General features: G+C 40.1%; 1 protein-coding gene and 1 long non-coding RNA gene across 2 annotated transcripts; one reads left to right on the top strand and one right to left on the bottom strand.

The window, feature by feature from the left end:
* Positions 1–1,349: 1,349 nt before the first annotated feature.
* ankrd13a (ankyrin repeat domain 13A) lies at positions 1,350–9,234 on the top strand. The gene is made up of 15 exons (XM_008418692.2): positions 1,350–1,877; positions 3,425–3,560; positions 3,851–3,975; positions 4,077–4,122; positions 4,352–4,495; positions 4,597–4,786; positions 5,439–5,505; positions 5,610–5,691; positions 5,771–5,832; positions 5,926–6,056; positions 6,142–6,299; positions 6,386–6,508; positions 6,632–6,792; positions 6,889–6,950; positions 7,462–9,234. Exons 1-15 carry the CDS (start codon positions 1,770–1,772, stop codon positions 7,658–7,660), a joined length of 1,794 nt encoding a protein of 597 aa, XP_008416914.1. The 5' UTR covers positions 1,350–1,769; the 3' UTR covers positions 7,661–9,234.
* Positions 9,235–10,573: 1,339 nt separating this feature from the next.
* On the bottom strand, positions 10,574–11,795 carry LOC108166592 (uncharacterized). Its single transcript, XR_001776950.1, has 2 exons — positions 11,633–11,795; positions 10,574–11,472 (listed from the first exon to the last, which is right to left on the bottom strand). It is a non-coding gene; the product is annotated as an uncharacterized LOC108166592 (long non-coding RNA).
* Between the last annotated feature and the right edge of the window lie 4,807 nt (positions 11,796–16,602).

Raw genomic sequence — 16,602 nt, 5'->3', positions numbered from 1 at the left:
TTGTTGAACTTAACACCACATATAACAAAAGATGAAGTTAATAAAACTTGGCATCTCTTTAGAAAGAAGAAGTAAGTGACATTCATTTATAGATAGCTGATCAGTCAAATGATACTATGGGCCCATACTTACTTATAATCACAAAAACAAACAAACAAACAAACAAAAAAAAAGACCCATGAAGATGATCGCTGCATATAATTTGTGGTTGTTCTTGAAAGTCACTCTGGGTTTTCTACTTCTTCTGCTACCTCTTTTGAAATGAAAACGAAAACCTTTTATTGTGAAACCTGGAAACATTAAAATGTCTGTACTTTGAACGCTCAATGTCATGAAGATTGCCACAACTGTGCTGGTCATGTTCAGAATCAGAATAAAAATCAGCTTTATTCTTCAAGTTTGTGCACACAAAAAATGAATTTGATTCTTTTCTCCCCATAAATACAAATAACTCAAAAAGGCAAAAAAAAAAGGGAAAAAAAGCTCTTTTTTTGTGGCAGCAGATTATTTTCCTTTTTGTAAATAGTGCCCAGTAGCACCAACATGAAGATAAAAATCTAAACAGTCTGTGTCCAGGATGTGTGGGGTCTGCAGAGATGTTAGATATTAGAATATATATCATACCAAAAAAGCATTAAATAAAGTCTGGCCAGTCAAGGTATTTCAAATTTTGAACTAGAGATCTCAAATTCAGGGTAACTGAGGCAATATAGAGCAGGTACCTTTTTTCTGCTGTCCAAATTGCTTTCTACAACATGGAGGATCAGTATTAGTCAGGGTGCTGTCAGATAAATTACAAATTTAGCATAGTGACGCCCAACGTAGCATCGAGGTGCGCATGCGCATTACCATAAGGTAGGACGGATTGACGGATAGTACATATAAACAGAACAGTGTCTCCAACAAATACCTGGTGGAAGATATGGCATCTTAGAGCGCAGCAAAATTTGTATTTATACCTTATACCTAGCTAAACAGGGCTGGGAAAGGTGGGAAACAGAGTCTGGAAGAGCATGGAATAATATCATAAAGGTGTTTTGAAGCACTTACTATCTTGTAAAGAACCAAACCTCAACTGCAGTTTCACTTTTCCAATCTCCCTCCCCTGAACCGTCAGCGTTCTGACAACACCTAAACGTCAGAGGGGAAATACGAAATATATTTATAACAGTTAAACACAAGCAGATAATATCATCAACCGTTTTATTGTAATATACAATAATATTCACTAATCACCTAATATTTAAATATGAATTAAAGGGAAATCAGCTTATTTACAGATCAATTTCCGGAAGTCTTTATTTAGCTCCCCTCCCCCGTACTGACACGTAAAATGGTTTAGTCCAACCTGGAACTGTCTATTATTTTCGGTAAAGACGATGCTTGCGGCTGATAAATCCGTTTCTGTGTCACATCAACGTCAGCAACAAATCTCCAGACAAACAGACGAGCTACCATTTTAAAGTCAGCTACTACGAAATTTGATTCGGATGATATAATTCAGCACTGTGAATGTTTTCCTGTGCAGGACACCCCTGTTGCTGTTGCTAGGTGCTGCTCCTGGCACTTCCTTGTTCAAAAGTTTTATTTAGAGGAAGGCTTACGGGCAGAAGTTGGTCACTGGACTGGGTGTCATTCCTGCTGTCAGCGGCAAAAGCGATGGAGTTATGGCGCACATTTAGCTGTAATTAGCGTGTACCCGCCGCCGCTTCGATCATAGATGAAATACTCAGAGACTGTCAGCAGTGAAAGGCTCCAGAAAGAGGAAGATGTCCACGGCTAGCATTAGCGAAGACATCCGAGAGAAGTTTCCCCTTCATTCCGCAGTTTGGGAGAACGACTACAGGAAATTGGAACAGCAAATACGATTACAACAGGTTTGTAGAAACACCAGGTTAGCCGATAAGAACACAAAATGAAAGTAGAAGCTAGTTGCTCGCTGTGTTTGTAGCCTGTGAAAGTAGGCCAGGGGTGTTGACAGATGCTGTGCTGTCACACAGGAAAGTTACCTGATGTCTGATCAGCTGGCTCACAACGTTAACTTACTTAGAAAAAAAAAAAAAAAACAGGAAGGAACAACAGGTGCATCTCTGTTTTGCAAGACGGATCGAAAAGTTAATATTATTCCTGGAATTCAAAAGTGAAACTCGCACGATATATTGTTTAATTACGCACACAGGGGTGTATTGTTGTTCATTTGGAAATTAAAAAGTTTGTGGCTAACAATTTAACGTTTATTTTGAATATGAGAGTGCTACGCTATGAGCTGCAAAAACATGGGAAAGACTGGTGAATTTAGAGTCCAGCTGTCATTGCTAAGAATGCTAGGCTCAAATAGTCCTGTGTCCTAGCATATTTTTTGGAAAGTTGTATGGAAGAAAAAACTCATTTGTTAAATCTATAAACTATTAAACTACTAAATGAAGTCTTGAGAGAATCTTCACCATTCAGTTTTTCATCTGCATGTACGCAGTCAGTCCAACAGTCTCCAGCCTTGTATCTAAGACATGGACTACCGCTGTTGCTTTTCTTGTACTAAGTAAGCACTTCACAATATTAGAGATGTCTTACCGGAGGTGAAGATAAAAAAAATAAAAACAACACTGGACTGTTCTGTACTCAGGGGTCCAAAGTTTTCTTTTCAGATGAAAATAAATGTTGCATTTTATTCGCAAATCAAGATCCCAACATCTGGAGGAAGAGTGGAAAGGTTCACAATTCAAGTTTCTTGGGGATCTATGTCATCTGCTGATATCGGTCCAGTGTGTTTCATCAAGTTTAAATGCAGCTGTCTGCCATAAAATTTTTAGCACTTTATATTTCCTTCTCGTGACCAACTGTAGGGAAATTCAGATAAAATTTTTCCGACTGAATTTTGCATCCACCTACACTGCCAGAAGTACCAATAGCTCCATCGACATGAAACTATCTGTTGCACAGTCTGTAATTAATGATTAAAGAAAATAAGTTTCATCCAGAAGTCATAGACATTTGTTACACTCAACATATCAAATGTATAATAAACATGTCAAGACCTAACAATGGATAAAGATAACAAGAATACTTTTACAAGATACAAAAAAAAAGAAATAATTACAAATAAAAATGTCTCTTCAGTTACTGTGCCTCTGAGTTGATTTAAGACAGACTTTTTACAGAGAGACTTTGGCACCACTGACCAATGACTGCATGTGAATTACAGCGTGACTCATAAAACCTGTTGCTTGCGTGGTGGCGCAGGTTTGCGTAATTATCAACCGCTTCCAAAATTAGTATGTACATCTGCACAGGGATGTCATTCAGGTAAACGTGGTCTGTTGTTGTGACACTCTTCGAGTGTTTACCTGTTCTGTATGACACAATTTTTGTACTTGTAATGCTTATTGCATGTTTGTTTTTTTTTTGTTTTTGTTTTTTTTCTCAGAATGACATCGAGGCCGTTGACCCCCGGGGTCGGACACCTTTGCACCTGGCAGTGTCGCTCGGACACCTGGAGTTGGTCAGAGTTCTTCTGAAACACGGTGCTTCAGTGACTAAAGAGAATGCCAAGCATTGGACAGGTTAGCCTGCTGCATATCAGCCAAGTAGTGCTACAAAACACCGACCTTCGTCGTCTATTAAATGTGCTATATTCACGTCAGTTTCATGGTTATTTTATCTCCTAAATCCCCTTCTCATCTGTTGCTAATTGACTTTCTTGTAGATGCTTATCATTCTCCCTCAGTTACAGTAAAACACTCACCACCGCCATTACTGAGGTTTTCAAATGGACAATTGCAATACCAGTGGGACCGATGCCGGTACTTTAATAGGCATTGTGGTTTCCTTGCTCTTCTGTGTATTTGTGCAGTGCTGCAGGAAGCTGTTAGCACTGGAGACCCAGAGATGGTTCAGTTAGTGCTTCAGCGCAGAGACTACCTCAAAGCCTCCACTGCTCTGGGAGGAGTGCCTGAGCTGCTGCTGAAGATCAAGGAGGTTTTTATTCAGATTTTTTTTTTTTTAACAGAATGTTTGTAAGTCTGGAAACATTTACTATTGTAGAATAAAAAATGACCTTGCTTTTTTTTTTCCACTAGTCTCCAGACTTCTACATGGAAATGAAATGGGAATTCACCAGCTGGAGTAAGTTTTTTTTTTTTTTTGTGCGTGTGTGTGTGTGTGTGTGTGTGCGTGTGCGCGTGTTATGTTAATTATAAAGGCACAGGCATGTTTTTCCCTAATGCTCAAGCATCCAGAGCTCTTTGCATAAAAGTTTTCTCAAGTCATACAGGCAAAACAACATACCTGCCTCTACTGTTTCTGTTTAGCTAAGAGTCACATTCTTTTCGTTGTTCGTGTCGTGGCTCCGCAGTCCCTCTTCTGTCTCGGATATGTCCAAGTGACGTTTGTCGCATTTGGAAAAGCGGTGCCAGCCTTCGGGTTGACGCCACCCTTCTGGGCTTTGACAACATGACCTGGATCAGAGGCCGAAGGAGTTACATCTTCAAAGGAGACGGTATGCGTGTGCGTTTTAAACTCCTATGTAAAGATGCTCTCTAAGGTATTTAAGTGTAAAAAAACATTTTGCCTTTTTTTTTTTTTTTTTCCCCCCGACAGACTCCCATGCAGAGTTAATGGAGGTGAACCACGATGATGGCGTCGTCGACACTGAGCGCTTCAACATATCCCAAGAAATGGAAGAAGTCACGTTGGAGTCGATGCAGCCAGCTGAACAGGAAGTTGCCAAAAGATTGACAACACCTATTGTCAACACCTTCTTGGACACAAAGGATATTGCTTTTGAAAGGCAAGGTTTCTTTCTGGTTGCCATCAGTCACAACACAAATAGCTCTAATGCTCTTTAATCTCTGTTACTGTCAGCTCATGTTTGTCTCTAATTGGGGCTTTATAGATTAGTACTCATCTCATAGTAACAATTTCTAGAATCTCTGCAGAATTTATTTCTAATATCTGTGTACAAACTTGACTTGGATGAGAGGACATATTCACTCCTAATCATCGGTGCCAAGTTCAGTTTTGCCAAACCCATCCAAGAGAGATTAATTGCATTAAAATTCTTAATGCGTAAAAATTTATGTATTTAATTGATCAAAATTAATGCATTAAAGTTCCAGTCTTATTGTTTTTGCCCGTACTTTTGGAAAACAATTCAAGCTCAGCCAGAATGGGTGGAGAGCATCTCTGAATTTGTTTTCTCAATTCAACTTGGGTCGGAGCTTTGACTTTGCTGTTTTAACAATATGAATGAGGTCTGAATTAAACTATTTGATTGTTGCTTTGACAACAAAGGAAGTTAGAAAACACTCTATTAGTTTTAATAAGCCAAGGATTAGAAATCCTTTTGGAAGGCCCTGCTCCATCACAGTTTATTGTTTTCTCTTGGGGTTGTTCTAAGGTGGCAAAAAAATCTCAAATAGTTTATTTTTTTTTCCCAACAGATGCAAATCTGGGATTTTAGGTTGGAGAACAGACAAAACCGAATCGGTCAATGGATTTGAAGCAAAGGTTTGAGAAAGTTACACCGTTGACATTTGGGAAAAAAAAAAAACTCCCTATCCGCTTGCACCTGCGCAGCCGGTCATTCGGTTTTGCGGTTTATTTTCTTTCAGGTTTTTAGTGTGAACAATGTAAACGTGGTCATCAGGACGAGGACGGAGCATTTAACAGACGAGGAGAAAGCCAGGATTAAAAGTAGGCGGAGAACATTTCTCGTACTTGAGTTTTGGTTTCTCCAGACTTATAAATTCACATGCAACCTTTCCATTCATAGGTGAAAGGAATGTTTTAGAGTCTTTGCTGGGGACTGTGGAGCAGCACATAAGTGCCCAGGGGGTAAGATGCTCATTTCAGTATCAATTAAAAATCAAATTATTTGTTTCGCCTCTCAGTTAATGGCTCATTTTGGTTTGTTGCCCCAATTTGCAGAACCTAACTCTGGAGTATGCCACAGCCACAAACCCCACTGCGATCACTCCAGAGGAATATTTTAACCCCGACTTTGACCTGGGTGACAGGGACATTGGTCGTCCCATCGAACTGACGATTCGAACGCAAAAGTAAGAGTTCCTGTTTTTAACGTGCGACCTTCATCAGGCCGGCTGCGTGTTTGATGAACGCCTTCTGTAATGTTCATCCACTTAGGTTCAAAGGAACACTGTGGATGAGTGAGGAGCATCCTCTGTCCCTGGTGGAGCAGGTGTCCCCCATCATTGACCTCATGGCTCGAACCAGTTCCCATTTTGCACGATTAAGAGACTTTGTAACCCTGAAGTTTCCCCCTGGATTTCCTGTTAAAATAGGTACAAACTAATACATCCTTTCTTCTTCTTTTTTTTTTCTTTTTAAAAAAATTAGCATTTTAAAGATTTTTTTTTAATCTTCTCAGAGATTCCCCTGTTTCATGTGCTGAATGCCAGGATTACATTTGGTAATGTAAACAAATGTCGCACTGAAGAGGAGGCAGCAGCCACGCCGACGTCCTCGGAAGAAAGCGATGAAGTAGCCACAGGTAGCGACGCAGCCACAACATTTGTTGTCTTAAAAAAACAACAACGACAACAAATAAAAATAACTCCATGTTCCTAATTCCTGTGCGTCTTGTTCTCCATTCGGTTCTGCCCTCCTTCCACAGCTACAACTCCATTTCAGGTGTGTCCCTCAGTGTTCGAAGTACCTCCGAATTATCACCGCCGAGGGGGCAGCCGCCACACCCCCATGTCCAACAATGATGATGAGCTTCTGCAGTATGCCATCCATCAGAGCCTCCTGGACTCACAAAGAGGCTCGGGCGAGGTCAGAGCAGCAGCGCGTCATATTTTTCCACTGCTCTTTCTCTAACGTTCTGCATGCTCCTTTCTGAGTGTCCCTCTTGTTTGTGTGTTTTTATAGGTGAGCTGGGATGATGCTAATGGAGAATTTTCACATCCAATGACAGGCAGCCATAGCGATGGGTAGGTCCAGACCTGTTCACTAAATACATTGCCTTGCAAAAGCATGGTTATAGTTTTGTTTTTTTTCCAAATGAAGATCTGAAAAGTGTGGCATACATTTCAAATCAGCCCACTTCAGTGGGCAGTTAATAACTGCATGGTGACTGCTTGTATAACTACTAGTTAAATTTACTTGAGTAACATTTAGGAGTAGTTCTGTTCTAACAAAGCATATTAACTGGATGCATTAGTTTCATATTTTTAAGAAAATTGCTTTCTGAATCTGTTATTTCTTTATATTTTTTTTATTTATTTCATGTTAGTCTTTAAAATACCAGGTGCTGGATATAACATTTTTGTCTGTCTGATGATGACGTCTCTTTAAAATATTGAATCAAATGTTCTGATCAGTTACTCAGTACTTTAGCAGCTCCTCTAACCAAAAGGGCTGCTCCACCCACCTCCTCCGTTGCTTAGTAAGGGCAACAGCTCAGGGTTGGATCCGACTTCCTTTCTTTCAATGTTATTCCAGAAGTATCCCTGAAGGGTTGCTGGTGGAAATCGGAGACAGCGTCAGCCCCGCGAGCTCTCCCTCTTCTTCCAGCCACGACTCGGACCTCCGCCTGGCCATGGAGCTCTCTGCTCGAGCTCAAGAAGAGGACGAGAGGATGAGGAAGCGGGAGGATGAAGAGCTGGAGCGGATACTGCAACTGTCGCTCACTGAGAAGTAAAAAGGAGAAAGAGGGAATTTTTAAAACGACATTCCTGGAACCAGAAGCAACCACCACACCTCAGTGTTTCCTTCCTAACCTCTCTAAATCCACCTATGCAACCACTGATTTTCATTTTTACTGTAACAGACTTGGACCCATACAGGCAGTAAAAAAAAACAACTCTCCATTATTTTTCAATAGAAATTTTTGAGAAGAACTTTTTCTTTCCTATATTCCTCCAGGTGGACATCTTGTCACTGCTTACTTGCTTACTTCAGACTATTGAGGTACTTTAGTCCTTTAGTTATTTTTGTTTACTATTCAGACTCACAACAGCATTCACATGTGTTAATCATTATTGTTTGGTTTGGGGTTAGATTAAAGTTAGGTTCTTGAGGTAGCTTCAAATGTTTCTGTTTGTTTTGCGCTGAGATGTCACACTTTATGCCACCACAACCCTTGTTTTTTTTATAACATTTATAGTCATATTTCTTCAAAAAGCCTGGCACATCAAATTATTTTGAGTACTGCAAACGTAAATCAGCAAGTTTGAGTATTATTGCAAGTCTTCCTGCAGAGTCACTACTGTAATATGTTTGGCTAATCGAATAAGAAAAATCTCAGGGTTCCAACTTTCTAGATTTTTTTTTAATTATTTTTTTTATTCCAACATTTATTTATGAGTTTCAGAGCCGTTGTAGACTGGTAAATGTTTATGATGCAAAACGGTATTTCTCATGCATATCATTCTATGCTAAAACCTAAAAATGGAAAATTCACGGAGCCATTTCTGAACGCATTTCGATCTGCGTTGTGAATGTACAGGATGGCAGGTGGTTGAACAAACGAACGCATGTTGCCATGGGAAATGTTTTTAAAGTAACTGCATGGTGACAAATCTGTGCTGCAGCCAGTGCCTAGACTTGGCTTGAGGTAATAAAGTAATTATTTTTGTAACCTGTCACAGAGCAGCTTCAACTCCCTTCAGAAATGCAATAACGGAGACCGGTCTCATCTGTGAGTCGTCGCGGTAACCAATGTAGCAGAGTTTACCTTCTCCAGCCATGAACTGGAGGCGTCACAGACTCCAGCATGATTACGAGTAGCAGCTTCAGCATGTGCCAAGGATCACTTTGCTCTGAAAATGCCTGAGGGGCCGAGGTGTGGTGAAAAGTTCATGGAGTGCCACTAAGACAAAAAAAAAAAAAAATTCTGCTAATGTTTTTTTAAGATGTGTTTTTATTTTTATTTGTATTTTTTATGTGACCGATGAGATGAAAATGCTTTTGGTTTGTACCAGAGTGATGCAGAGTAACATGAATTAACCACTAAAGTTGATTTCACTGACAGCCAACCACTTTTTAAAGATTCCTGTTGTTATGATTCCATTAGGCGCTTTCAACTCTTCAACTAACTGTAATGGATCAAGTTGCCAAACTGGTGAAAAGTCAACTTTGTGAAGGCTAGCTAATGTTAATATAATGCAGATCTCTGCAATGCAATGTGTGAGCAAAGATGTTTTCTAAAAAAAAAAAAGTTAAAAGTTTTGAAAATGTCTGAAAATGTTCTAAAATAAAAGCACTTTATTTCCATGAGGACTAAACTTGTTTCTTTCTTTCCTAAGTTAGCAGCTTTAAAAATAAATACAAAAATAAGCCATGACAATGTTGATATTTTCATGAAAAATAGTTTTTTTTGTTTTTGTTTTTCTATTCTTTTCTCAGTTAAGTTTTTAACAACTGGCTCAGTATAATAAAAGTCAATTTAAGTCTAATATCTTCAGCCTGACCCCGATTTCTCAATCATTCTCACATACAGTCTCTACCACTACAGACTTCAAAATTTTTGCAGATTTGATGTGACAAAGACAAAGTGGTACATCAGCTGTGAAGAATGCTTTCTAACTTTTAAAATCCATTTGATGGACCCAGTTAATAGAGTCCATCTGTGTTTCATTTATTCTCAGGTTAAAATCTCAGATCTCATTCTCAAACCTAAATAAGTGGCAATCCCGGAAGAAAGCCTGTTAGAGGAGGCAGACGTCTGGAGGCAGAGGTGGAGGTTCATCTTTCACCATAAACACAGATCAAGAACTACAATGGAACGATTTAGATCAATACATATCCAATCATGACAGCCTAAAGTCCAGTCCAAAAAAATGATTTTCACAGATGCCCTCTATCTTTAAGAGATGATATTGCAGAAATGTCAGTCTCTAGCTGTAAAGAATGTGCAGAGACATATCCCAAAATAGTTGCAGCCTGCAGACTGTTGGTTTAACAAAACAAACTGCTAAGAACACCATCACTTTCTCTTTCATACTACCCTCACACACTACTTTGTGTCACATAAAACCCCAATAGAACACACTAATGGTTGTGGTCATAGAAACAAAACAAGTTTCATATTATTAAAAGCCACTTAATTACTGTAGATATTTTTTTCTGCAATATTTATTTTCTTAGTGCACAGTCTCACAAGATTGAACAGAAAAGAAGATTTCTTACAGTTTAATTAACCAGTAATAAACACATTTCAACATATCGCACCAAGAAGCACTGATCACTGCGATTGGTAATTTGTAAAAAAAAAACTCTCAGATGTGTCATGGCAAATCCAATATGAAGAGAATAATCCAGCTATAAATCCTTTTATTTCTCAGAATTTTAGAGATTTATCTTTTTGTTTTTCTTAATGAGAGTTTAGATGATAATAATTCATATTTTAGGTCACTGGATAAAGAATAAAGATTTTTCTCTACTTAGCCAGAATTTTTAAAAAGGTTAAATTAAATAAATCCACATTTCCACACTTTTAATCATAAAACAAATCAGAAACTTTTGTGGACAGCAGAAAATGAGTTAAAATCATTAAATCATTGGATTCATAGCTGCTTATCAAGCCAGTCATCAAAATTCATTGGCCATAACATCTGGTTATAGTTAACATGACCTTTATTTTTATTAGTCCTATAATCGCATATGAATCAAATCTAATGTCTTACATTTCAGTGCCTTTTATGAGCAAAACAATTACAAAAGTCCATATTATGTCACTTTTTCAGATTTTTCAGATTTTCCAGATTTTGTAGACAAGATGGATCCATGAGAGAAAATCGTTTTGTTCCAGTCCTGTGCAGTTCACTCCTTGTACCTCCTGTAGAAACCCAGTCTGGCTTGATGTTTTCCTTGCACCAAAGCAGCTTCTTTGCAGCCATACTTGTTACAAGGCCGTTATCCAAAGTCTTTGTCTCACAGTGCATGCAAACATGCTCACGCCCATCTGCTGCCAATTTTGAGCAAGCTCTTCACTGGTGTACCTTTAAGGAGGAAACCATTGCCTGATAATCTGTGATACCCTTATGTATTCTTTTGCTGTAGTTCAATTTGTCAGCTTGAACTTTTTGAAAATGAACAAAAATGTTCTTTCAAGCTAAATACTTGAGGCAGCAATTTCCTTGAATGTGAGCCCCTTTTTGATGGGGAGTGATGACGGCTTCACGCTGACCATTGCTAAAACTTGCGGATACAGATGTTAGGTGCATACATTGTCCACTTTTACTGCAATCTGCAAATCAATGAGTAATTTTTTAACCGCTCAGTCGCAGCATATTTTAATTTAGGCTTCCAAGTCAGGAGGTATCGCTGCTGACAGCTGCCTGGTTGTACTGCCATCTGCTGGGCTCTACTCGCAATGCAGCTTGTACCAGAAGATACGCGTCACAGTTAATGTTTGTGTCCAGTTTCAGCGACGAGTCAGAGGTCTGTACACACAGACAGCCATGACGATCATCAGCAGCAGCAGAACAGCGAGGACACTCCCCAATGTCACTGCGAAGCAGCAAAACACAGATCAGCAACAACGTAGCTCCCCGTGGGATGGCGCAATGCTCAATATTAGAACAGGATTAAAAGCATAACAACCAAACCGAATGGGAGACCTCCAGTGACAATTCTCAAACTGGTCTCCAGTTTAAACGCCAGGACTCACCTAGGTTCTGCTTCTGCAGGACCACATAAGGCCTCTCAGTCAGGTTGGATTCGTCCTGAGCGCTGGTTATCACGCTGTAACATAATATTACAGCCTGTGGGATGAGATGCAGCATCATGTTGTTCATGGATGAAGGTGGAGGATGATGATCATGAGGAGAGGCGTTTTGCTTCCGCTGCTTCAGGGTCCTAAAGCCACTGGGCTGTTATACTCGGAATATTTGGTTTACTATCTCACCATTTTAGAAACTTGATACTATTTTGCAAAATGAACTTGTTACAACATCATCAAATGATCTCAAGAAAACAATTCCAAAGTTTGATTTAACCTAATTAAAATATTAAATATGACAATATATTTAATAAAACATTTTTTATGAATAATAATAATAATAATAATAAAAAAGAAATGTTTTTGTAGCTCCATACCCCAGAAATGTATTTTCTTTGGTAACTATAAGATGTTACACTTTTCAATTTCAATTAATATGTTAAATATTATTCCATTTTAAAGTAATTTGAACTGTGGTTTAAAAAAAATTATTTTAACACAAAATCTTTAAAATAAATAAACACATTTTGAAATCTATAGGCTGTTCATAGACCACCGGCATTTTATGATCTGCAAAACATTCATAGAAATTTTAGAAGTTGCTTCTCTAAACATACATTGCACTCTCTGAAACTTACCAAGGACTTTTACAGAGCGTTCCTGAGGAAACAAGTGCTGTATGGAACCGGTACGCTACTGGAGGTTCCCCTGAGCTCCTGCAACTGCACGATGTGTTGTAAAGCCGTTTTGACAAGATACTTTCTTGGAATTTACCACCACTTACTTTCTAACAGCTGAACACTTTCTTGGAGCTTTCGGGAAATTTACTGGGTATTTTTAAGAAACCAGGTTATATTGCGACCTGGCATAACGGGGTATTATCCTGGACATCAGGGGTCACTACTGACTGAGGTCCTTTAGGAACGAAACTGTATTATGAGGTGACCTGTCAACACATTCTAATTGTTACACTAAGCAGTCATATTGGATGTTCATTCAAGAATCATATCAATCTACTGATTGAATAAAGGTGGATCACCTCTTCAAGAGATACAGTTACATTTACAGAATGAACCGTTCGGTCCTTTCCCTGCTCTAAGCTGTAAATTACTCAGAAAAACTTATTAGAAGACTGAGAAATTATACAAACATGAACACATTAAAGAAGAAACAGGTTCGTTTTGACAGCTTTACTAATGACAACTTTACAATGGCAGAAATAAAACCATAAAAATACCCTGTGGGATATTTTACTTTTCATTGTCTAGATCAGATACAAAATATTTCTACACATTCAAAGATTCATGGATTACAGAAAAAGCAGCTCTTTAGTTTGATGCTAAAGAGCTTTAAGCAAATCCTAAGCTTTGAACAATGATTTACCTGCTCTGACTAATCAGGTGAAAACAGAGGAAACTACCGTAGTATTTTGTCTCGCATTTGTTAGTTTAATTAATACAAAACTAAAATCCAGATAACACACCCTCATCATCCCACAAAATGCATATATGTGTCTGAGTAAAAAGAGAAGAGGATCTTCCCTCTACAGATCACCCTCTAAAACGCAATAACTACTCTAACTAATATGGGTAGAATCCATTGAAAGAAACAAGAGGTATACAGAGAGAAAGAAAAGTACAACAAATGTAAGGTCTTTAAAAGTACCGCTACAAAATGTTAAGCAACTGTGGTGGAAATTTTCACTGTCAATTTACTCTTCAAGAAGTTCCCCCAAAGCTCCAAAGTGCTTTGGGTTGATTATGCAGCAGAAGTGGGATTTCTTTTTTTCTACAAAAAGACTTCAACAACTTTTGAAGAACACATTTACTTCTGCTTTGTTCAATATTGATTGATTAGAGACAAGCGGGGAAACTCTAAAACCACCCGAGGATTTTAATCCTCCCACCACCACATTTTACTTCTCCAAGATAGATTCTCCAGAGATTCGTCCACGTTCTCCTGTTTTTAGAGACCAGAGAAATCCTGTGAAACCACCACTCTGCAGCTCTTCAAAGTTGTTTCCTCTGCTGTGTCCAATTAAATTGATTTGTCTCCGGGAAAAGAAAGCTTTACGTTTTGATCTTCTGGTGATGTGCGTCACATTTTTACCATCACCAAAGCTGAAGCAGTGACATTAAAGCATTTTCTTAATTTAGGACCAGATGTCATAACATCATTTTTAGAAACATTGCATAGCTTGACAGGAAAAACAGCGATCAAGACAGAAAAATACAAGAATTGGTTAATTTGTGTCATAAAATGCCACCAGAACCTCACGGAGAAGCATTGATTGGGTGACCTTGTAAAGATTTAAAATTCACAAGGTTGACCCTGTTTCTTCACAACCTCTGCAATCCTTTCTGGCATGCTAGATATAAACTTCTGAACCAAATCCCGGCTCAGAGTGAACCATTCTTGTCGTATCAGAGTCTGGAGCTGCTCGCAGTTCGACGACTTCTGCTTGTCCACTCGCTTTTTGAGGAACGACCACAGGTTCTCCATGGGGTTGAGATCTGGAGAGTTTTCTGGCCACAGGTCCAAAACTTCTACCTCATTCTCTTTGAACCACTTGGTTATCACTTCTGCCTTGTGGCACGGTGCCCCGTCATGCTGGAAAAAACATTTTCCATCATCAAACTGCTCATGTATTGTGGGAAGAAGCTGCTCCTGCAGGACGGTTTGATACCACTCTTCATCCATGGAGGTGTCCTTGGGTAAAACTGTGAGCGAGCCCACTCCCTTGGATGAGAAGCAGCCCCACACATGCACCGCGTCAGGATCCGTCACTGCTGGCACCATACAGGTCCCCAGGGAGGCCTCATCTTTTCTTCTTACTAATCCTTTTCCAGATGTTGCAAACAATCGGAAGGAGGACATATCAGAGAAAATGACTTTGCACCAGTCCTCTGTGGTCCAGTCTATGTACTTCTGGCAGAACTCCAGTCTGCCCTGGGCCTTTTCGTCCGACAAGAGTGGCTTCTTGGCGGCCCGTTTTCGTCGCCCTGTGCAAGCAGACACACCCACTCCCACCTTCTGCAACTGTTGAGCAAGCTCTGCACCGGTGGCACTCTTCAGAAGAAGATCGTCCTGGTTCTTGCTGGACAGTTTTGGACGCTCAACGCAATGCAAAACCCGCTTCACCGTGGACAGAGACACTTGCATTCCAGCAGTTTCCAGTTCCTGCCAGATTTGAACCTTGGTGGTCCCTGGATTGTCTTTGAACATCTTAACCAGTTTCAGTTCGTCTGAGTGGGAAAGCTTGGGCCTTCTCCCAGACCGGGGCAAAGTGCTGACGCACCCAAACAAATCATACTTGCGTATGATCGATTGAACGGATGATTTGGGAATCTGTAGCTCTTTAGAAATGGCTCCGAGAGACTTTCCTGACTTGTGCAGATCTACAATTCTCCTTCTCACATCCTCACTGAGTTCCTTGGACTTCCCCATTGCTCTGAGGGTCTAAATCTAATGAGTGCTGTCACAGGAATCCTTTTTATGCTGACCAAGGGGAATTGTATGTTATAAAACCATTAAAATGCCTGAAAACCTAATTTATTTGGGCCAGGCTTCAGGGCAGCTGGCTGTGGCCCAGGGGTGCTGCCCTCAGCAGGCGTCTGAACACGTTGCAGGAGTGACTTTGCACCGGAAGAACCGCAAGCAGTCGGGAGTCTGTTATTAGTGCAAATATGTGTGTCCAGTTTCAGCGACGAGCCAGAGGTTTGTAGACACAGACAGCCATGATGATCATCAGCAGCAGCAGGACGGCGAGGACACTCCCCAACGTTACTGTGAAGCAGCAAAACACACGCACACATCAGAAACAGCGCCTCAAAACACTTCATAGGATGCATTCACCGCTGCACAGCAGATCGGAACATGGCGATGTTACAGTAAAACGGAACAAAAGAACAAAAAGCAAACAGCGGCCCGGATGGCAGAGTTCCAGACCCAGTCCTCTTACTGGTTTCAAGAGAAGCACCAGGTCTCACCTAGGTTCTGCTTCTGCAGGACCGCATACGGCTTTTCGGTCACGTTGGAGCCGTCCTGAGCGCTGGTTATCACACTAAAACATAATATTACAGCCTGTGGGATGAGATGCAGGATCATGTTACAGGATGGAGGAGGAGGAGGAGGATGGGAGGCGTTTCTTCTTCCGCTTCATCAGGGTCCTAAAGCCACTGAGTTACTGCGCTGAGCAATGGCGCCACCAAGGGGAGGCCAGAAAGAAGCGTCAGACAGACTACCGAAAAATCAAAGCTGTTTTCTTTCTTAGTCTTTTAAAAGGAAACAGGGCCGTGCAGAGACCTTTGGAGGGACGGGAGCTCAAAGTTAAAAAAGGGGCACATTGAACAAGATCTTCAAACACCGTACAACAACATAGCAACAACCCATATTAATCAAGAATCTAATATTTAATCAGATCATGGAATCCGTGCAGTGAAAGTAAACTGCACCATCTGAAAATGTAACAAATGTTGCAACTTTCATCCTGTGTCTAACCGAGTTTATCAGGCTATCAGGTGTACTAAAACATAGTGGCGTCCTAGTGCAAGGCGTACATGCTAATGTTGCCTCGTCACAGGTACACCGGCGAGGGCATGGATGAGATGGAGTTCACCCGGGCGGAGAGCAACATGAACGACCTGGTGTCTGAGTACCAGCAGTACCAGGACGCCACGGCCGAAGAGGAGGGAGAGTTTGAAGAGGAGGGAGAAGAAGACATGGCCTAAGCAGCTAATATGGCGGCTTTGCTCCTGGGCAACATTGTTAGATTTCAGCATTTCTTTCATTATTCAAAGTGTCCAATAAATGACTCTTAAGGTGTGATAAATGTCATCAGTTGTGCTTGTTGTACAAATGTTTTAGGATGTTTTTCAGGCTTTGCAGAAAACATGTAAAATATTTGATTGGAATTTTTT

This window comes from Poecilia reticulata, linkage group LG9 (assembly GCF_000633615.1).
Source record: "Poecilia reticulata strain Guanapo linkage group LG9, Guppy_female_1.0+MT, whole genome shotgun sequence".
Classification (NCBI taxonomy): Eukaryota; Metazoa; Chordata; class Actinopteri; order Cyprinodontiformes; family Poeciliidae; genus Poecilia; species Poecilia reticulata.
Note: the sequence above shows the minus strand (reverse complement) of the source record. Positions and strands in the feature narration are given on the sequence as shown.

Bases quoted from the DNA above. Each gene is read 5' to 3' on its own strand.
- ankrd13a (XM_008418692.2), top strand. From the start codon at position 1,770: ATGTCCACGGCTAGCATTAGCGAAGACATCCGAGAGAAGTTTCCCCTT. The intron at 4,123-4,351 runs GTAAGTTTTTTT...GTGGCTCCGCAG, and splicing joins ATGGGAATTCACCAGCTGGA to TCCCTCTTCTGTCTCGGATA. The intron at 6,793-6,888 runs GTCAGAGCAGCA...GTGTTTTTATAG, and splicing joins CACAAAGAGGCTCGGGCGAG to GTGAGCTGGGATGATGCTAA.